Raw genomic sequence first — 21,698 nt, 5'->3', positions numbered from 1 at the left:
CTCATAAAAACCTTTGTTTTATATATTTAATGTTTCTCAAGTTTCTTGACCAATCGAACAAGAAGCTACTGTGCAAAGTCACGTTCATTTTAGCGCAATCTTCTAGAAGAAGTATATATATTACATCCAACGTCATTCATTAATTTTGCTCTAACTCTGATGACTTGTTGACTCCTTGAACTCCATCAGCAGATTAAGCTCCTTCATACAAATACAAGACAAAAGACGCGTTCAGGATGAGGCAATGAAGATCATAATAAGTAATTACATTTTGTTTAAACCACATGACTTTTTTTCATTGGCTCAGTTTCATTTTCTTTTTCAGTTTCTTTTGTCAAACGTCCTTTAGGGGTGTGGAAGAAATCAGCTTTATACTGTAACTGACGTGAGGCTGTATCAGTGAAACTAATCCAATTTATTGTTTATTCTACAGGCTTACACTGTACAGAAGATTAAAAGAGGCCATTTTAAATTGACGGTATATATTTAAATTCTTAAACTCTTTGGAAATTGATTTGAAAATGTATTTACTGTAAAATCACTATTCTGCTCTGCAGACAACCGCCTTCATCTTAAATAATCCTGTAAACGCCTCTCGGTGTCTGTACCGTGTACTGGGTTGCCATGTACAGGATATTCAAGTTTGAAAGCTGAGGCTGTGCCAGGAGAGGAGGAGGGAGTCAGTAGGAGGCGCATCCGATATCAAATCGAAAGCAAAGTGAATGAGGAAATAAAAAAATCCACAAGACAGACATATTGTCCTGTGCTGCAGCCGTCGGACTTCATTTAAACCGCTCCAGCGGATATATTTATGATAATATATTCCTGAAAAAAGTTTCTTTAGTCATGTCAAAGGCAGCGACTCTGAAAATAAGCAGCACGACTGCGGGGAAGGTAAGTCGGTGAGCTTTTGCTTTTTGGGAGTAAGCGCTCTCTGAGGAGGGCAGGTTGCAAGGTAAAGGAGCTAAACGGCTTCCCGGCGGCCTGCAGTGACTTTAAAGCGGACTTGGTGTGAGTGTTGAGCCCCGGTGTGTTTGAAAGCAGGCGGTTATAGTTGAAAAGCAGCGGAAAGTCCCCCGCAGCGGGCAGGAAAACGAAAGTAAAGCTTTTCACAAACGTGAGTCAGCACTTGAACCGTGTTTTAGTTGGTTTATTTAGTCTGCTCACCTTTTCTCCACAGGTGGACAACTTCCGCCAGGCTCTGTATCGGGAGGTCAGTTGACACATTGATTGCGTTAAATTAGTAAAATATTGAAATAAACCAACTTTTGTGACTTAATAATGACTTGAGGCCCCTCTTTGTGTGCGCGCGTGTGTGTTTCCAGGCAGAAACTCTCTTCTCTGACTTCATCCCTCTGAAGATCATAAAGCTGGACTCTCTGCTCAAGGTGAAGCATTTTAACTGACAGCCTCTGTGACCTTTGACCTGGGAAAACTGCTCTTCACTCTTGTCCTTGTGTTTGTCTTTTATTTGATTATTATGTCAGGATGAGGGCTTCAGCATCACAGAAACAGCTTCTCTTAGGGCTCCTCTGGACATCCCCATACCAGACCCTCCTTCCCCCGAGGACGAGGTGAGAGCGCCGCAGCCTATCACGCTTTTAGCTTCATCTTTCACTAAACATGGCCAACATGAATGTGTTTGAGATCACTCATTCCATATGAATGTGCTTCAGTCCACTAAAATGGTGAGAAGGCTTTTACTTTGAAAAACTGGGTCATTCGGCAACATTAATTGACCCAAACACTGACACAAGAACTTGTTCCGTGCCTCTCACGCAAGGACGCTTCAACACGTAGACTTGAGGAGGCGGGGATCGAACCACCGACCTTTTGATTAGTAGACTGCTATCTGCACAGCTATGAAAAGTGCCATGGAGTTTCTAATATCCTCACTTTACTACACAAGCGTGGAAGTTAATATTTCTGGAGCTTTACACAATCACTGTGATTTGAAATGCACATGTAATAAAACATTATTTAACTTGGGCTGTACCAACGCATGTTAAAATAAATCTGGGTTGGTTTGGACAACTTTAATTGAGGCTCGTGAATTATAATGAGCCGGACATCCAGATAAGATTCAGGACGACGCTACTAATTACATTATTATAACAACTTATCTTTATAATATCATGCAGAAGGAATAAGAAAAGGTCAGTTATGGTCAGAAGTTGGGATAAGTGAAGGTCGGTAACTTTTGGTTCATTTCATCTCTGTTTATCGAATTAAAATAAAACACCCTGAGACTCTCAGGGTGAAGCTCGGGATAACATAGTGACAGAAGCTTAGAGTCTGATCTCTGACAGCAGATTTGGAGGCCTGTAAAGACCCCGCTTTGCAGGTAGAGGACTGATATTTGGTTGCAGCTTGTCATATACAAGGCACATAATATTCCTTAAAACTGTTGAAATCAAGGGAACAGTTTCACAAAAATTAAGCTCAAATTTTCTGAGAAAACTATTGACATTAGAGACCAGAAGCTTTGCCCTTCCAGAAATCTCAGTTATATTTTTTAATATACTGAAAGTTACTTTTCTGACGTGCTCTTCACTAGTGCATTAATTGACACAGTCGACCGACACACTCACATCTCTCTGCTTTGACCTTTTAATGTGTCTTTATTGGCTCTGAATGAATTTTAACTGGATTAATGTGAGTGCAAATATTCAGCTTCCTCACTTGCAGGAGGAAAAAGGGGTCTAGCACCTATGGAGACATCAAAACATGTGCTATGATTATCAAAAAATGACCCCACCCTGCCATGTTGCTGTGGGGTCACAGATAGGATTATAAAAGAAGGAGGAAGGCTGTGCACAAACTGTGACATCTGATTTTTCACATTTTTAATTGATTTAAGACGCCCGATCTTTTCTCACTCTGTAAAAAAACGTCTCTCTCAGGAGATGGAGACCGACAAGAATGAAGACGACGAGAAGAAGAAGAAGAAGCGTAAGGCATTTTTGTAGTCACACATGTGAAAACTGAAAGGTAGCATGTGATGTCTGTGGGGGCGGGGAACAAAAGCTTCATCTGTTCTCTCTGCTCTTCAGCCCCGAAGTGTGGCTTCATCAAGGGGAACGAGAAGATCACGATGGTGCTGGAGAGAGTGAAACCAGAGATAGTCGCTTTTAGAGAGACCATCATCACTGTGAGTGAATCACTGCCGCTCTGAGGGCTGATTGATGCTCTAAGACAGGAACAATATGAGAATGATTTTAAAATGAGGATTAATGCTCTGGGTTCAAACTGCAGGTCACCTGCTGGATTCAGCACCTCATCCCAAAGATAGAGGATGGAAATGACTTCGGAGTTGCCATCCAGGTATACGTCGTCTGTTTAATTGGCTGCTCTTTCATTTCAATTGAATATAAAGCCACTGATTTTAACTTTTGGATTAATGTGATAAAGAAATACGTTGACCTTTAAGGTTTTTTTTTTTGTTTAAACCACAGGAGAAAATCTTGGAGAGAATCGCTGCAGTGAGAACCAAAGTCGACGGTTTTCAGACCAACATCAACAAGTAGGTTGGACGTAAATCCTTCTTTAAAGCGCGGCAGCTGCCTTTGTGTCATTTTACTGACAGTGGAGCCTTTCATCACTACTGTTTAAATCCTCAGGTACTTCACAGAGAGGGGGGATGCTGTGGCCAAAGCTTCTAAGGAAACTCATGTGGTGAGTGATGATCTCTGCCTTTCTACATTCGAACGCAGACTGCAAACATCGTGCCACAGAGTTCAAACACACTTAGGGTGCTTTCACACCTGCTGTGTTTAGTTCATTCAAACTGAACTCTGGTTTAATTTGCACCCCGTTGCGTTTCTTTTGTGCACATGTGAGCACAGTAATAAAGACCCTTTGGAGGAGGTAGTGTTCCTCCCGTATGGTTCGTTTATGTTGTGAAAGCACTCTGACCATAATCTAAACTGCCAGGTGTACGTTGCTAGATAAGCTAAACATCTCCCTGTACCTACATGTGGTTTGCATTCTGGGATGTGGACAAGGTAGACGAAGGTCTGTACAGGTTAGCAACTAGCTATGAAATGAACGTAATCCTCCAGAACACGGCACCTTGTTCCTGTTTGTACTTTTGTCGCTCCCACCCCAGGCACATCTGGCCAATACGGGGACTGAATGTGCTCACGTTTTTGTAATCATGCACTTTGGTTTGTTTGGAGTTCACTTGGATTCTTTTCTGGGTGAAAAGAAGCCAAATCACAGGAAAAAAGCTACAAGTTTGCAAACTCATCAAATGATTCGGACCAAAGTTATAACAAACTATAGGTGTAAAAAAACGCCCTTAAAAATCTTTCTCATATAATAGTTGGAGCAGTGGTTCCCATAGTTTTCTAACATTGTGCATCCTGACCACCACACGGAGCAGAGGAAGTGATGCTGGATGAGTTTTGGGAAATTTTCTTTCAAGTGGAAAGAGCAGCTGGATTTAATGCCAGTATCAGATTTGAACAGTATAAAAGGTGGATGATAGCAGCACTTTGAAGTCTCACTTTTAGCATTTTGGCCACCACTGTTAGTTTTTGCCACTTGTCCAGACATGCCTGCTAATTACTGTGACATAACAAACTAATTAGATGCCAGAATTTCACGCACCAAACCCGATCATAGAATTCTTGTCTGTTACACACAGCAAGTCACATTAGTCAGATAACTCCATTCAAAATGGATTAAAGTCAGTAAAAGCAAGACTGAATACATGTGTGGATGAGAGCTGCAAAGGTAAATACGCTGAATATGAGCTTAAAGCCTGAGAGAAGACACAAAGATCTCAGAGATGGATGAACACTAGCTGGTTTTAGTCTTTTTCGTCACTGAACATCCCAACAAGCCTCGAAGTTTATGACACAAAAAGGAAATATGAAAAATTGCCTTTAACTCTTTTTCTTCTGCCCTCAGATGGACTACCGCTCACTCGTACACGAGAAGGACGAGGCCATCTACTCGGATATCAGAGTGATCGTCCTCGACATCCGCGGCTTCTACGTAAGAAGCCTACATTTATATTTCCTCCCAAATACTTAAAACCATGGAAAAAAATGGATCTTAAATAAAATATTTGAGTTTTTCTAAGATTAAAAAACTGATTTTCAAACAGTTTAATCACTAACAATGTATTTTTAGCTGCTGTAAGTCAATTATTAATCTGCATCTCTGCTCGTTTTCCTCAGGCCGAGCTTTATGACATCATCAGCAAAAACCTGGAGAAGGTGACCAACCCAAAAGGAGAGGAGAAGCCCTCGATGTACTGAGGCTCCCGGGGAACGGGAAAAGCCACTGGGATGAATTTAAACAACCTTCAGCTGCATTGATCACCTGCTAAACTCAATATCAATCAAGTATCCGGCTCTTTGTTTGATAAACATTTAAAATAAATACATAAACAACTGGATGGTTTTTTTTAGTTCTGCTGTTTCATGGTAACACTTTCGTTTTATACCAAGATTTGCACTAAATTTTAAGTTGTGTGGTAAAGAATGAATAAAGAAAAGTGTTTTTCAGACTGTGTGACATCCTCAGATTTATTTTTAACAAAGAAAAACTTTTCGGCATGTGCACCTCTCATCAGTGAGGAATCTTATTACAAAAATATCTTTCTCATTCAGGATCAGGAGGAAAAACCCAAAGAAAAAACAAGACATCAACAATAATAATTACATAATAAAGTCAGGAACAGCAACACAGGAAGGTTAACCGGCCTCCGGGCATTTATACTTCTGGTCCTTCTCCACCGGGGATGAGCTGCAGAAGAGAAAATATGCAGCCATAAATCATCCTGTGAAGGTTTAAAACACCGGGGGAGATTATGGGACACAATCAGGCGTTTGTTTGTTTACCATGGTGATGTTATTGCCATTGAGGAGGATCTGGTCGAGCTTGGTTATCCTCCTCCCCTCTGGTGTTATTTCACTGCAACACATTTGTTTATAAATATAGTCAGCGGTGAACCCGAGAAAAGGTGTAGTTAGAGTAAAAATGTAACAGGAGTACTTACAATTCTGTCACATCCTCCAGGACCATGTCTGACACACACAGTTAAAGACAAACTGTGTAACAATAAACAGTAAAGAGAAACAAAAAGTAACACAATAGTTCTCGTACTGCTTCTCATCGCATGGGCTCCACCTGTGAGCATGGATGACTTCAAACAGTCGATGGTGTGTGCAGCACAATACAGTAAGACTTTGTACATTGTTGGTGTTGAGGCGTGCACTAACTCGCTCATCTGGACACGTTTTAATTAAAAGATACTGACGAAGTCATCGAAGCCCAGCAAGGTGCCGACAATTTCTTTGTCAGTTTTCATGACGATGTGAATTCGGGAGCCGATACATTTGTCCACAAGCTCTGCAAAAGGAAACATACAGAGAAATTACACATCCTGTAATTCAGGTGAGTGTTTCTACTTTTTACACTTCACTTACCTACCTACTTTATTAACTGGTGTCTCTCTTTGTTAAGGACTCAACAGTTAACCCTTTGAAATACTATAAATTTTTAATAACTAAATAGAATAAAAAAGACGACAATGTAATTTTTAAATTTATTTTGAACATGCCAATAGGGCAATAGACGATAATCCAGTAATCTGTAAATTTTCAGATAGAAACCTGCCCTCTCTGCTACTTTAATAAACTAAACCAAATAAGAAGCATTTTGTTTGTGCTTGTAGAGAGTAAAGCCGCAGCGTTAGCTCCCTACCGGCGTGATGCTAATGCTAACTAGCAAACATCTGCCTACAAAATGATTTTCAGTGAGCCGCGGCTCAAACTGCGGCCGTCGCACGCTGACTCGGAACAGCCTCATTTAAACCCACAGACGTCAGGAACAAAACACAGCATCATAGAGATTTTACAAACCGAGCGGGAGCAGCTGCGACGGGTTTGTAGCCGACATGTTCAATCAAGAGACTTCCCTCCACAAAGCCAGAAGTAATCGACAGACGAACAGTAATGGGCCAGCCAGACAAGATCAATCAATCCAGAAGAATTTCGTCTCTGGGGAAACAAAAGAGTCTCCTTTTTAAGAAATTCAAACATTCATGGTTGCAACCAAATATAATACACTTTTTAAAAATTCAAACAAAACACACACACACACCTGAAGGTGATATTAAATTATTCTGTATGTCTCCACACGATGGCGCAAGTTGTGTCGAGGAACACATGACATCATTTTTGTGTTTAAAAAAGAGAACAGAATAGAGATCAAGATAATTCACCCCTGTAAAATCTGACCGCGGATATTTATGCTTCATCTCTCCTTGACAGGTGGAATTTAAGGTGACATGCACGTTGTCTATTGAGCGGGAAACACAAGAGCTAAGCTAACTATCTATTTTTTAGATGCAGATTATCCGGACTTTATTCTAGGGCAAGCTGTCTGACAATATCAATGAAATTCCAGATTGAAATGAAGGAAAATATGAAGGAAATGTTAGTCAACTCATTACTTTTTCCACAAGAACTTCAGCCTGATTGCATTTAAAGCTTTTAAACTCATTCTGTCCTGCTTAAGAAAAAAAAATACACTCAACATAATTGTTAACTGTTATCTAATTATATTATGTTATATTGGTCAACAGCGAATTAAAACTTTAATCTGTCATTTTAATGTTTTTATTACGTTATATTAATAACATTATACAATTGGAAACCTTAGCTAAAAAGTAATTTAATAAGATAGGCAACAAAACAGTTAATCAGTTAAAAGCTAGTAAGCACAACTTAGCTAAATAATTATACTTTACAGGTCTCGATTTTAGTAAAAATTAATGTATTTTTGGTTAAGCTAGCTTTAAAGTCTAGATTGACATTTATCTCATTAAACCTGAATTTATTAAGGTAAATTAAATTCAACTGACATTTTATTTTAAGTTGAATTTAATATCAATGAAGAAATTTTGAAAACTGTAAAAAAAACGTTGGCGTTTGTCTGCACACTTAAGAACGTTTTGTCTAAGTAAATGTGCTCCATTGACTCTACTGAAGACTGTCCTTGGGGAGCAATTAACTGTAAACTTAAATTTCGCTAAGCGAAAACGGAAGTGCGCTGCGGGGAATGCTCTTGCACATTTGGCCAGTGGGGACTAAGCGGAAGAGAAAATCATCTCTGCTGTGCTGCTGTCTGTCTGTCACATATTCAGGGAGATATAGACAGAAAAGTCGGCCTCGGTTAGCTGTGTTTACATCCAATTCCGGAGCTAAAACAACGCTAGACTGCGGGTACAGCAGCGGGGATGGAGCCTCAGGGCAGAGACGAAGGGAAGGGGCCGGTGCTGCACATCGTGGTGGTTGGATTTCACCACAAAAAAGGCTGCCAGGTACGTGAACCCCTGCTCCCAGCTAACATCGGCTAACTGCTAACCGAGTCCTCACATCGAGTTGACATAAAGGTGCATTTTCACTAAACTTCTGTACGGTACGAGTGTCAACTTACGTGTCTATTATGCCTTTTGTTTTTTTAAACAGCGCATGCACAGTCCTGCAGTAATGCGGACATTTCTAAACATAAAAACAGTAAAAACTACAGACTTCTCACTGCCTGGCTTCCCTGTCAGTGAAGAGGGGTTAAGATCAGCTGTTTGCTGTGGGCTCACAGGGTTACATAACACCAGCCCTGCTGCCAACAGTTCAGTGTTTTCATCACAGGCTGCAGCATACTCATCATCACTGCTCCTGGACCCTGTTTGTATCTGGGTATGCACAAAAATGGAGCAAACAAGCCGATTAATCAATCAGTTCAGGTTTTCTTTGAGCTGTAAACAATGACATGAGACCTTTTCTTGGTCTCATGTCATTGTTTACTTAATATTTAGGGCCTTTTGGTCAAAAGAAGACACTTGAAACTGTCACTATTATAGGAGTTGTTGTTTAAAAGTGAAAAATATGTTTTGTGCCATTACTGGCATTACTGACTCATTATTCTAGGACAGCACTTGAGCAGATTTGCATGCTAAAAAGTTTTAAAAACTCCTGCTCGATCTTGCACTGGCCCTTTACAGGACTGGTTAGTTTATCCTCTGCCTGAAACAAAGTCTCTCTTTAAAGAGCCCCTTCCGTTTAAACCTGCTGTTTCTTGATTGGCTAACTTCTAGAAGCTTGCTGAGGGGCAGTAGCACTCAGTGTTTACCTTTTTATTTTTTATCTTTTTAAGGATTTTTACTACATATGAAACTTTGGCCGTCCACCAGGGGGGTTTACAAGATTTCACATTTGTAGCAGTTGTTTAATTGTGAAAATAATTTGCCTGACAAATCATCACCTAAGACCAAACTCTGTGTGGCCGTTAATGTAAAGTGAGCTTAACACCCTGCTTTACTCATTCTAATTTTCTCTCACATTGTTGTTTTGTTCTTCTTCTGCTGCTGCTGATTCAAATTTCATTAAATGTGCAGTTACACACTGAACTTCCTCCTCCTCCTCCTCCTCCTCAGTGGTGGTGTTGTTGTCTCCGCTCTCCATCTGTTTTTCTTTCTGCGGTTTTGCAAACAGCTGCTGCTCAAGCACAAAGATAAAACAGCAGTTCTCCTGATGTAAAGATGAGACCAGAGCCCCGATAAAGCACCCAGTGTGCAGTCTTTGTTGCCTTTAATGGGCCTGCACTCGGGGATGGAGGTGGTGGAGGTTATCGGATAAGGGTCAGCGATCTCCTGCTGGGCTGCACAAGATTGGGTTCCTGGCTCTTTAATCCGTTTCTCTGCCTCTCTTTCACAACCGCCCTCCTCCTCTTATTCACCTGCTGTCCATCTGCTTGCCTGGCAGGATTTCGAGGCCTTTTACATGTATTTTTTATTGGAAACCTTAATCAGTGATGCAGCAGGAACATCCATCACACAGAAATATGTTTACTTATGTTTTCCCACTTACTTTTAAGCATGTAAACACAAATAAAAATGCACAAATGAGCCTGATAAAGGCATTGAAAGTTTTTTAATTCCTTGCATCTGCAAAGTTTATTTTTAACAGTACATTAAGAAACATTGGCACATACATTAAAAATCTGCACCCTAACATGTTTTGCAGTTGGCTTAGTTTGTTTGTTTGGAGGATTACATAGTAATTCATGGACAGATTTGCATGAAAATGCCACAAAATGTGGAGCTCGGTCCAAAGTTAGACATTTCATCCATAGACACAAACGATTATTTTGATAGTCGACTAGTCACCTGATTATTTTTGCGATTAGTCGACTAATCAGATCATGCGTCCATTGGACGTAAAACATGCATCTTATTGCACCAGCGTCTGCTCTTATATAACTATCATTAGCTTACAGCTTGAAGTGTTTAAGGTCTGTGCTAACTAAAAATAAAGACAAGATGATAGTTTATTAAACTGTTAATGAAATCTGCAGATTGTCTCAGTGAAGTTTAATAATAAACTCAGCCGTCTGCTCCTTGCTATCTAAGATATAACAGGACATTGGAGTAAATTCTCGACCATCTCACACTTCTGTTCAATCAGTTTTCTGTGTGTCGTTTATTCAGCTGTGTGAAAACTGTAATCTAACTTTAATCTTTAAGCAGTGTGTGGGTCCGCTGTTTTTGTTTTTCAATTGCATTTGAATTAACTCATTCTTTGTAGTTAGATTACTTTACTTCTCTCTCATTGCTTCACGAGTAAGGAAATGTGATGTGTATATGAAACTTTCTAAGGTACACTTAAGTCACTGTTGCTGAGCGTTAGTAATTATTTCAAGTGCTTTCACATATGGGAACCTCAATTAGGACCCGACTCAGTAGAGAAAGGATCAATGGCAGTAGAGAAAGGAGCAAAGCTGATTAAAAGAGCTGGAGACATGCCGTTCTCTTTCTCTTGTCATTAGAATTAAGTTTGATTACCTGATAGTACTGCTGTTTCTGTGTGCAGCAGTGCGAAGTGATGCTAGGAGCTGGTTTTGAGCTCCTCCCCCGAGGTCTCCTCACATACCTGAAACAGCTCACCTTGGAGGCATCTGGGTCAAATGCCTGAATGTCATATATCCTCCTGATGTGGAGGAACAGCTCTACACTCTTTCGGTCTCTACCCACAGCTTGTGGCTGCTGGTGAGGGTGTGAATGTTGGCCGACCAGTAAATCACCTGGAAAGTGTTGTTGGGATAAACTCAATTATCCTGAATAACACATTTGGCCAGGTTTTGGAATAATTGGACCAAAAGTTTGGACAGAAATATTTGAAAAGGTGTGGGAAACATCTGTTTCGAACTTTTTTTTTACATTTATTGGGTCTTCAGTGTTTTTCACATTGAGATGTTGTTGTTGTTGTTTTGTTATTGACTGCCCCCATGAGTCTACTCTTAATCCAAAGCCTTCTCTGATTTAGTTGGATCTCTTTTTGCCACTCCAGTGACACCAAGTTGGCTTGAGGAGAGTGATTGCTCATAAATCCTCTGCTTCCAGGATGTGCATGGTATTTGCTTTGCAGGCCTGTTTCTAGGCTATTCCTCTGCACCATCAGTTTCATTGGGATGATGTTCTAGGCGGCCTTTGACACTACAGTTGTGGTTGAGTTTTGCTTCGGACGGTTTCCTGTCTGAGTGAAATGATCGAGCCATTATAGCAGCTGGCTGAATTCTCACATTACTAATGACTCCTATGGCAGAAGGGACACTGAAGTGTCTTTTATTAACGGAAAGACGGTAATAGCATGCACCGTCCAACTAAACAGGAAAATTAATGATCAACATGATGTAAATTGCTGCTGCTGTGTCTTCCACTGCATACCATAACTTTCTAATAGGCAGATGCATGTGTAACTTTAGATTTTCATTTTAAGCCCACATGCAAACTACAGATGTTACACTATGACAATAAAATCTGGTTTCTATAAATTACTTTCATTTTGTGAAGCACTTTGCAAGCCACGTCTTTCTTTTTAACTCCAACTGCTGTAGTAAAGTGATGTTTTTTACCACATTGTCTACCTTTACCCTTCCAAACAGATGTCGTGTAGGAAGATTTATTACTTTAGAGGCCTTAAAGCGGGTACTTAATACACAAACGGCTCATAATTAGTGATATTAGATTTTAGAATATGTGTCCCAGATACAGGAAGCAGTATAACTATGATAAACACAATTAGAGCCGTTAGAGAAGCATCCCTGTATAAATTTATTACGATTACAGTCACTAAAATACCTCAGTGAAGCTAAACGTCCGGCACAAAACATCACAGTAAGAAGACGTGGCAAACTGCACCTCCTGCACCTCATTAAGTTTTCATTTGAGGTGAGGGTAAAATGATTAGGAAAACACATGTGAGGTCATTCAGTGCAAGTGATGGAAATTTTCCATGACTTCAAACTGACAAACGTCCTCATTTGTATTCAGTCTGTTCGCAGATTACCCGTGTGAGCTAAAACAGCCTAAATGAGGTGTTGTTCTTTCTCCGTTCTTTCCTCAGGTCGAATTTTCTTACCCGCCGCTGATGCCAGACGAGGGTCATGACAGCAACCTGCTCCCAGAAGAGTGGAAGTACCTCCCGTTCCTGGCTCTTCCTGACGGAGCACACAACTACCAGGAGGGTACGGCACAAACTCACTTTGTAATTAAGTCTTATGAAGTCTTACAAAGATCCCAGTGTTACTTCATTTGCAGAGTGCTGACAGATTGTTTACAAATGGAGCATTTTTCTGCTGAGACTTCAAACGTGCTTTTGAAGCTTGAAGCTTTGCTTATGGGCCTGTGTAGAGTTTTCATGTTCTCCACTTGTCTCCAGGTACTCGAGCTTCCTAGCACAGCCCAAAGACGTGTGTTACTGGTTATGTGAATGTGAACACGAATAGTTCAAATCAAATCAAATCAAATCACTTTTATTGTCACATCACATGTGCAGGTACGTTGGTACAGCACATGTGAGTGAAATTCTTGTGTGCGAGCTTCACAAGCAACAGAGTTGTGCAAAATACAATAATGTAAACAAGCAAAATACAAGAATGGCTACATCTGAAACTAATAAATATATGTACAATATATAATAATGTATGCATTTCTGGATGTGTATACTAAATATTTTTCTACGTGTGTGTGTGTGTGTGTGTGTGTGTGTGTGTGTGTGTGTGTGTGTGTACACATATTTTCCAAATTAAATAGAGTAAACAATAAATAAAATATATAAAATAAAATATACAGAGTTGAGACATGTGCAAAACAGTGGCGTTACTGTACAGTATGGAGTGCATAATGTTAAAGTTCCAGTAGTGAAGCTGAGGTGTCTATGACGTGTTCAGCAGTCTGATGGCCTGGTGGAAGAAGCTGTCTCTCAGTCTGCTGGTACGGGACCGGATGCTGCAGAACCTCCTTCCTGATGGAAGTAGTCTGAACAGTTTATGGCTGGGGTGACTGGAGTCCTTGATGATCCTCCCCGCTTTCCTCAGGCACCGCTTCCTGTAGATGTCTTGGAGGGAGGGAAGCTCACCTCCAATTATCCGTTCAGAGCACCGCACTACTCGCTGGAGAGCTTTGCAGTTGTAGGCGGTGCTGTTGCCATACCAGGTGGTGATGCATCCAGTGAGGATGCTCTCAATGGCACAGTGATAGAAGGTCCTGAGGATGCGGGGGCTCATGCCGAATCTTTTCAGTCTCCTGAGAAAGAAGAGGCGCTGCTGCGCCTTCTTCACTGTTTTGTTTGTGTGTACTGACCACGTAAGATCCTCAGCCAGATGTACGCCAAGGAACCGGAAGCTGCTCACTCTCTCCACAGCAGCGCCGCTGATGGTGATGGGGGTGTGTACTTCTCTGCACCTCCGGAAGTCCACTATCAACTCCTTTGTCTTTGCGACGTTGAGGGTGAGATGGTTGTCTTGACACCAGTGGGTCAGGGCGCTGACCTCCTCCCTGTAAGCTGTCTCATCACCGTTGGTGATAAGACCCACCACTGTAGTGTCGTCCGCAAACTTCACAATGATGTTGGAGTTGTTAGTGGCCGTGCACTCGTAGGTGTAGAGTGAGTACAGGAGAGGGCTCAGTACACACCCCTGTGGAGCACCAGTGTTCAGTGTGATGGGGGATGAGGTGATGCTGCCCAGTCTGACCACTTGGCGTCTGTCAGACAGGAAGCTAAGGATCCAGCTGCAGAGGGAGCTGCTCAGTCCTAGATCCTGCAGTTTCCTGTCCAGCTTCGAGGGAACGATGGTATTGAATGCTGAGCTGTAATCTACAAACAGCATTCTCACATACGTGTCTCTCTTCTCCAGGTGTGACAGGGCAGTGTGTAGTGTCAGGGCTATGGCATCATCAGTGGACCTGTTGTGGCGGTATGCGAACTGTAGAGGGTCCAGTGAGTCGGGTAGTGCAGAGCAGATGAAGTCCCTGACCAGCTTCTCGAAGCATTTGCTTACGATGGGGGTCAGGGCTACAGGTCGCCAGTCGTTCAATGAGGAGATGGTGGAGGATTTGGGTACAGGGACGATGGTGGCCATTTTGAAGCAGGCTGGGACTACAGACAGAGAGAGGAAAAGGTTGAAGATGTGCGTGAACACTCCAGCCAGCTGAGCCGCGCATGACCTGAGGACGCGGCCGGGAATCCCGTCCGGACCAGTAGCTTTGCGTGCGTTCACCTTCCTGAACCACCTCCGCACATCCTCCTCAGACACAGTGTGCGCACTGATGTCATCCGCGGTGCGCACACTGTCCGGTCTCATGGTGTTCGCTGTGTCGAATCTAGCGTAGAATACGTTTAGATCCTCACACAGAGAGGCCGTGGTCTGCGGTGTGCTGGTTTTCCCTCTAGTTGTTTATATCTTTGTGTCAGTCCTCTGTTTGTTGGACAGGCTGTACCACGATGCAGGCCGTAATATTCATCAAAAGGCATCAAATTACTGACAAGATAATTGGAGGCCTCAGATACCTGGCTGGTTATTATGCCAATAAAACAGGGTTTAAATCACTATTATTGAAGTTTTTTTTATTGAGTTTTCAAAGTGTGGGAATGAGTCAGCAGGTGCTTCTCACACAGGTGATAAAATCATGATTGTCCTCCGGTGATTTTAAAAGGCTGGTGTCACTTCTGTGAACAGAGAGGTGGGTGTGAGCGATAGTGAGTGACTCGCCTGTTGTGGCTGCAGTCATGTGACGGGCCCGTGCTTCACGCTGACCTGTGAAGGCAAATAGCAGGAACCGAGCCAAGGTTCATATCTGTAGTTTCAACTTCAAAAACTACACTCATCAGCATGGAGAGGACAGTTCTCACTTCCTGCTCAGAGCTGTCAGCTGCTTGTTGGTCAGCTCGGTGATTCAGCAGTGAAAAAACGAGGGCTTCATGTAACAGAGACTGCTGTTACACCAAGAGACTGATTAGTAAAAGTATCCAGGATATTCAGGAACAGCTTGAAATAATACACCATTTAATTTAGTGAGTCATGTTTCTGGACTTCAGTTTTCATCACTTTTTAAGGGCTGAAAAACCCAGATTTGGATTCTGGGGTCACTTGCTTTACTTTAATATTAAATATCATTAGAAACTGCTTTGTTAGGTTTATTAAAATATGGTCTGGATAAAAATAGAATTGTTGTTTTTTCCCAAGTCGAGGGCTGTGTCCAGAAGAGCAGGGCCTGGGGAGGCGCACCCTCTTTGAAATATGTTTAATAAAATAAAATTTTAAGTAGTATGCAGATATCTGCAGACTGGGCTAGGACCATTGCTGCAACATAACTGGGTGTATTTACTCAGATTTGTCATGCAGCGTATTACACACGTGACTCACATGTGAAAAATCCCCAGTTTGCGACTGGGAGGAGACATAAACACAACCTCGGGGCTCAAAAGTTGGTGCCAGGCCCAAGCCCAAATAAATGGGTGAGTTGTATCAGAAAGGCATTTGTGCTTCATCAAACATGCGGGTGTTGCTTTCTGCTTTACTGAAGTACAGCTTTAATATACTTTTGATGTTTTTCTTTCTTATTATACTTTCATCTTCTACTTTTTTCTACTACATTTTTTGAAGCAAATACTGTAATTTGTCACAGTGGTGTAGTGGTCAGTAGTCAGCACTGATGCATCACAGCCAGGAGGTTCCTGGTTGGAGCCCTGAATGTTTTCTCCAGATACTCTGACGTCCTCCTGCAGTCCAAAGGCGTGTAATAAATATTGGATGAATGTATGATTAAATTTGGCTTTCCTAAACTGGCCAGCAGTATCTAAAGTAATTACAATCATCTCCAGCTGCAGCTTTAATGAATCAATAAGTATTATCCAGTAATAATGTACATGGAGCTGCAAAATGAGTAAATAATGCAGGAGGGCTCATTGCTGCATGAGCCTTGAGAGTTTACACTGGTGCTATGTCTGATCAATTATGCTGACTTCCTGTGAGCCCCCCTGCTGTCCCCCCGAGTCTAAAAAGTCCCCCTTGAATACATATCAGCCTGAGCTCCACTCGCACAGTTTTCACTGTAGAGAAATCTCTGTGGATCGGTTCCTTTGTTGCCTCCAGCGTGTTGCGAACTGATTAAGAAACAACAGCGGCTGCTTCTGTGAAACACTAAAAGCAAACAGAGAGTCTCCTGCACATGTTTGGCACTGGAAAATCACCAGTCTCATTAAACTATTTCAAAGCAGTTTTCTTAAGCTATCACATCCTCGCACAGGTGATCCAGTCAGTAAAAAAGAAAGATGGTGATCTAGTGGAGCAGAATCTGCTGTGTTGAGCAGAGACATGAGAGCTGGATCCTGGCATATCAGGGCTGCTTGGTTGGGTTTGACGTACAGAGAGTGTGGCCTCTGCCCAGATGCCCCCGCCGTTGCCTCTTCTTTAATCTGTGACGTCCACAGTCTAACCTTTGTGACCCCACTGTCGTCTTGTTCAGAGGAAATACTAGTCACGTTGTGAAATCCTCCTCAGCCCCCCTCCTCAGACTGAATTGAACGGTTGAGCCCTGAAGTTTTATTCGAGTCTCTTCCTTTCCCCATCATCTTCTTAATGACAGAGGACAGCTGTCGTGTCGCTGCAGTTTCTAATCTTTGTGCTTTTGATTGATGACTGACGTTGTTTCTATATTGGTAAATATCTCCCAGTGAGTGTAGAAGAGGAATCAGGTTGTAAAGCACATGATTTTTGGACTCCCAGTCCAAACCTCTCAGTAATGAGAATTTCTCCTTTTGAATTCCTTATTCTTCACTGTACATAAACCATAATCATAATGATTTATCTTGGGGGTTTTTTTGTTGGGTGAATTTATGTGTTTTTGAAGTTCTCTTCTGCTAATTTTGAAAAGCATTTTTTTTTATAAATGTGTTTTTTGGGGAAGCAAAACGCTTGAGATGCCTCCGTAAACAAGTTTTAAAATGCTTAAAAGGATGATGGGAATTTGGACGTCTAGTGCAGCAAAGATTTTATTTGTTCAAATGTCCAGAGTGTCCCTGAATGCACCGAAATAGTTCAACGTGACTCTCAAATGCAGTCATCCTTCATTTATTGTTTCTGGCCATTAAAAAAATTGCTGATTCCAAAACTGTTGATACTCAGCTCTCAGTAGCCCTAAAATGTTTATTGATTGTTGTTTAATAAAACAATTATCAAAGAGCTCTCAATGTAAAATAGATGTAATATTCAGTGTTAGAGCCGTGCCTCTCTATCAGCTGGAACACTTAATCTGTTTCATTCTGTGGTGTCCAATTAGATGGCAGGAAATCCATCCAATGTACAATATACTCTGCAAAATACTGCAACAAAAATTGTGTTTGAAGAAAACAACACAAAACGCAGCACAATGAATAAGCATTTCTGTCTAATATGCTTTTTTTTTCCTTGCAAGAGTGGCGTTAACTGATTATTGACACATTAAAATGACTGTTGTACCCTCTGATACGACTCTCTGAATCTTGGAGCAGAAATTGAGACTCATCAGATGCAGCCATGTTTTTCCAGTCTCTTAGGGTCGAGTTTTTGTGAGCTTTCGTAGCTTCAGTTTCCTGTTGTTAGCTGACAGGAGTCACATCCACTGTGGGCTTCTGCTGCTGTTTTTGTGTGTACATCGTCAGAGATGCTCTTTTGCATACAATACCACATTCAGTGCCACTCGAATCGCCTTTCTTCCTCTTTCCGATGTCCAGTTTGAACTTCTGCTGGTTGTCTCAACTGTGTCCTCATGCTTCCATGTGATTGGCTGATGGGATATGTGCAGGTGTCTGTCTTGTAAAGCCGGTTCTGAATTTCTTAAACGTTGCTTCTGACAAATACAACTGATGAACTAAAAGTAAAACTTAAAGCAAACATTTTTAAACGGAGTGTAAACTGCACAAACTCTTACTCGTGACTTGTGAGCTGTAGTTAATCTGAACATGAAGAACGGCTTTTTCTTTTCTTTTTTCCAGCTATCATCAAGCAACTTGTAAATGTTTGCTTCTGCCTTCAAGTTTATCCAGTTTGGCAGCTGGTTTGAAAACCTGCCGTCAGTCACTGCAGTTCCACAAACACTCTTTATCTAAACTTACAGGTTTTTATTGTATTGATGGTCTTTGCTGAATCTGCTGTTTTACCACAGAAAATGCATATCAGTCTCATCTAACTGCACACAAGTGATTTTTCTCATGCTGTTTATTCTTTTCTTTCTGCCCTTTAGCACGTAGTATAATAATGTGATTGTGTCTTTTTGTTGGTTTGCAGACACGGTGTATTTTCACCTGCCGCCTCTCAGTGGAGACACAAAGTGTGTCTATGGAGTGTCCTGTTATCGTCAAATAGAAGCAAAGGTCAGTTTATGAATGGCAATAGGCACACTTTAATGAGCAGGCACCTATGTGCAGCAGCTCTATGACAGAAAGCTACGCCCATGACATGGGTGGGGAACCAGGCAGTTTATGTAAATATAATTTGTAAAACGTTTTTACTGATTTTGTAAGAGCCTGGTAGGATGTCACTTGCAGCTACTGCTAAAAGGTTTGAAATGTGCCTTAAACTTCCTCATTTCTTTAATAGCCACCGAGGTTGATTATTTCTGTTTTCTTTGTATTATTGAAGGGTTTTACCTTACAGTATAAAGCACTTTGAGGCCACTGTTGTTGTGATTTGGCACAATACAAATACAATTGAATAGAATTGAATTGCCTCGTCCCAAAAGCAAGAGTAGTTCCTGAAAGAAAGAGGTGTTTTAGTTCCAGGAGAAAAAGATGCCATTGTGATCAAGTGGCTAAAACTAGAGACAGAGCTGCTACGTTTGCAGGAAAAGGGTGACGTGAAGTGTGATGATCACCACTGTAAGTGAGGTCTGTAGTTTCACATTTAATAACTTCAAACATTTGGGACCCTTGCATCTCACATGGTAGAGCTGTGGACCATCCCAGATCGTATCACACTCTCTTCTCAATTTCCCTTTCTGCTCTAAGCCGTACTTCCTAATAATGGTAGCCATGGTACCCTAACCCGAGCCGCCTGTTGGCTATTATTGTCATTATAGGATGTAAATGTGCATTATTAGATTTCTGCATTTGCTTCACTTTTCAGACCCAAAGCTGTGTCTGTTGTTTGCATTGAGTCTAGTGAAACTGACCCAAACCTTTTGCGCTGTAACTGCAGCATCAATTTAAAGCAGAGCTTACGGAGGGAAGTTTATTTCACGATTGTTTTTTGTTGCTCGCCTTTCAGGCCCTAAAGGTCCGGCAGGCTGATGTCACCAGGGAGACTGTTCAGAAGAGCGTCTGTGTCCTCAGTCGAGTGGTGAGTCAGTCACTGGATGACTTAATTTAATAAGCTTTAATTTCAGTCTAAAAATTAAATTAAGTCAGTGGGCCGTAAAATGTTGCAGTGAGCTCACATGGAGAAGTGGAAGCAAATCGTGTAGAGAGGATGTTTTTATTTCCCGGCACTGCGGCCTCCTCACTGTCTGCTGATCTATATGTGTCTGTATGTTATATATGTGTCACCATTGAGAATTAATTCATAATGTTTTATGTTTTACCCTTAAATCTTTTGGCTTTATAAGAAACTTCAGTTTCTTATGAGGTAATATTCAGAGGCAAACCAGGGTATTCCTTTTTCCCCCCCATACATAGGAATAAATAATTTAACATCATTTACAGGGATTCATTGAGGGGGCAAAACACTGTTTTTCCCAGAAAAAGCGTATCAGCATCCCCTTGTCCCTGTTGGGATTTCCACACATGGTTATGTTGCTATGACAATACAATTTTAGGGAGGGGACCACAGGCCCTGTTTTAGCAGTGCCAACTGTAGAGTGGGGGAGAAAAACAGAGGCAGGAGGAAAAGCATCAAGACAAAGGATGTCGCCACCCATGCTAAATAAATATAAAGCAGAAATTAGCCTGACAGGATTTTTATGGGTCACACTGTAAATGACTCACTCGCGTACGGTGTGTTTGAATTTCCTCGCAGCCTCTCTACGGTCTGCTCCAAGCCAAACTTCAGCTCATCACACACGCCTACTTCGAGGAGAAAGACTTCTCACAGATCTCAATCCTGAAGGTGAGAAAACAGTCAGACTAAACCTGTTTGAGTGAGGTAGTAGTATTTGTACCTTCCGGTCAGCTGCTTGCTCACCTCCTGTTTTCGCTGCAGGAACTGTACGACCACATGAACAGCTCTCTGAGGGGCTCAGCTCTGGACGGATCACAGGTTTATCTAGGTACGTGCCAGATCTGTCGGATAACAGGAGGGTTTAACAACAAATCTCAGCTTTTATTTGTCCTTTTCATAAACATTTTGTTTTTCTCCCATCAGGGATGTCGCCGAGAGATCTAATCCTGCACTTCAGACACAAGGTGGGGAAAATCTGATTACTTTAAGCACTGAAATCCACCCAAAATATCCTGTTTATTTACATTTTTTATTTTTAAATCTTTGCAGGCTCTCATCCTCTTTAAGCTCATTTTGCTGGAAAAGAAGGTGAGAATTCAAACTTTGATGCATCCTTCCCCTTTTCTTCATATAATCTGGTAATTTTGAGGTTCTGTCAGTCCTGGCTCTAAGAGAAGACGAGGCCTCTATGATGTGGCTCTTTTAGCTCATCTTCCCGATGACTCCTTTCAGTCCCTTTCAGGTATAAGAGAGTCCTGACACAGTTTTTCTGGACAAACATTTCCACCATATTTGCTCTAAATATAACCATATAATGTTAATGTATACTTGGGATTCAGATATTGATCAGTATGCTTTTTAAGTCGAGTGGTGCTCAGTATTGGCAGATAACCACAGTCTTACCCACGCCTTCCCTCTTCCTTGCAGGCAAATCTGCCCAAGTTACTTTAAACCTGCAACATTTTTCTTTCTAAAAGTCTCCAAACCTGATGTCCGAGATCAGACATACAAATCTTTTTAGGCATCCATATTCATAGACCCATCACACCGGATATCTATCCTAAAACGTTTAAAGGATCGAGCTCAGGTAGTTTTCCAGTTTGCCTTGACAGCAGGGACCTGAAGTTTTGCACAGTTTCTATTAAGAAATGTCTACTGGAAGCTTTTAGCCACTGTGAATTGGCATGGGATGACCCTTTGGCTCCTTTATTAATTGTATTAGTCTTTTATACACTTATAGATCCTGTTAAATTCTGTGTGTCTCGTCCATTTTTAAATATTTAATGATCTTAGTTGCTGTGAAGTCCACCCTCCATTTCTTTCTTTCTTTCTTCTTGCTCATGTTTGCAGGTCCTGTTCTATGTGTCTCCTGTCAACAGACTAGTAGGAGCTCTGATGACAGTGTTATCGCTGTTTCCAGGTCAGTAACT

The 21,698-nt window shown here is 41.5% G+C and overlaps 3 protein-coding genes across 6 annotated transcripts in view; 2 read left to right on the top strand and 1 right to left on the bottom strand.

Moving 5' to 3' along the window:
* Positions 1-723: 723 nt before the first annotated feature.
* On the top strand, positions 724-5,516 carry psme2 (proteasome activator subunit 2). Its single transcript, XM_040043880.1, has 11 exons — positions 724-894; positions 1,181-1,213; positions 1,326-1,388; positions 1,488-1,574; positions 2,904-2,952; positions 3,054-3,151; positions 3,256-3,324; positions 3,456-3,523; positions 3,621-3,675; positions 4,915-5,001; positions 5,187-5,516. Exons 1-11 carry the CDS (start codon positions 847-849, stop codon positions 5,265-5,267), a joined length of 738 nt encoding a protein of 245 aa, XP_039899814.1. The 5' UTR covers positions 724-846; the 3' UTR covers positions 5,268-5,516.
* Positions 5,517-5,523: 7 nt separating this feature from the next.
* Positions 5,524-7,217, bottom strand: lsm5 (LSM5 homolog, U6 small nuclear RNA and mRNA degradation associated). The gene is made up of 6 exons (XM_040043881.1): positions 7,117-7,217; positions 6,876-7,013; positions 6,268-6,363; positions 6,011-6,038; positions 5,853-5,925; positions 5,524-5,757 (listed from the first exon to the last, which is right to left on the bottom strand). Exons 2-6 carry the CDS (start codon positions 6,910-6,912, stop codon positions 5,725-5,727), a joined length of 267 nt encoding a protein of 88 aa, XP_039899815.1. The 5' UTR covers positions 6,913-7,013; positions 7,117-7,217; the 3' UTR covers positions 5,524-5,724.
* Positions 6,295-21,698, top strand: part of avl9 (AVL9 homolog (S. cerevisiase)) — a 28,385-nt gene continuing 12,981 nt past the window's right edge. For 2 of the 4 annotated variants that reach the window (XM_040043878.1, XM_040043876.1), the window contains exons 1-10: positions 6,295-6,408; positions 8,162-8,338; positions 12,420-12,540; positions 18,622-18,707; positions 19,600-19,671; positions 20,347-20,436; positions 20,530-20,596; positions 20,692-20,732; positions 20,818-20,856; positions 21,619-21,688. In XM_040043878.1, coding sequence (XP_039899812.1) covers positions 8,255-8,338; positions 12,420-12,540; positions 18,622-18,707; positions 19,600-19,671; positions 20,347-20,436; positions 20,530-20,596; positions 20,692-20,732; positions 20,818-20,856; positions 21,619-21,688 — 670 coding nt within the window. In that variant the 5' untranslated portion in view covers positions 6,295-6,408; positions 8,162-8,254. Of the gene's footprint in view, positions 6,409-7,218; positions 7,299-8,012; positions 8,339-12,419; positions 12,541-18,621; positions 18,708-19,599; positions 19,672-20,346; positions 20,437-20,529; positions 20,597-20,691; positions 20,733-20,817; positions 20,857-21,618; positions 21,689-21,698 lie in introns of those variants that run through there. The other 2 variants (XM_040043877.1, XM_040043875.1) reach the window with 2 other exon arrangements.

The sequence above is a fragment of the Simochromis diagramma genome, unplaced genomic scaffold, assembly GCF_900408965.1.
Source record: "Simochromis diagramma unplaced genomic scaffold, fSimDia1.1 OVJJ01000602.1, whole genome shotgun sequence".
NCBI classification, from domain to species: Eukaryota; Metazoa; Chordata; class Actinopteri; order Cichliformes; family Cichlidae; genus Simochromis; species Simochromis diagramma.
The sequence above is the reverse complement of the archived record's forward strand: the minus strand, read 5'-3'. Positions and strand labels throughout refer to the sequence as shown.

What these genes read in the sequence shown, in the direction of transcription:
- psme2 (XM_040043880.1), top strand. Translation starts at nt 847, where the DNA reads ATGTCAAAGGCAGCGACTCTGAAAATAAGCAGCACGACTGCGGGGAAG. An exon ending in AGCTGGACTCTCTGCTCAAG is followed by an intron (nt 1,389 to 1,487) that starts GTGAAGCATTTT and finishes TTATTATGTCAG; the next exon opens with GATGAGGGCTTCAGCATCAC. An exon ending in ACTTCGGAGTTGCCATCCAG is followed by an intron (nt 3,325 to 3,455) that starts GTATACGTCGTC and finishes TTTAAACCACAG; the next exon opens with GAGAAAATCTTGGAGAGAAT.
- lsm5 (XM_040043881.1), bottom strand. Translation starts at nt 6,912, where the DNA reads ATGTCGGCTACAAACCCGTCGCAGCTGCTCCCGCTCG. An exon ending in GTCGCAGCTGCTCCCGCTCG is followed by an intron (nt 6,364 to 6,875) that starts GTTTGTAAAATC and finishes TTCCTTTTGCAG; the next exon opens with AGCTTGTGGACAAATGTATC. An exon ending in ATGGCAATAACATCACCATG is followed by an intron (nt 5,758 to 5,852) that starts GTAAACAAACAA and finishes TCTCTTCTGCAG; the next exon opens with CTCATCCCCGGTGGAGAAGG.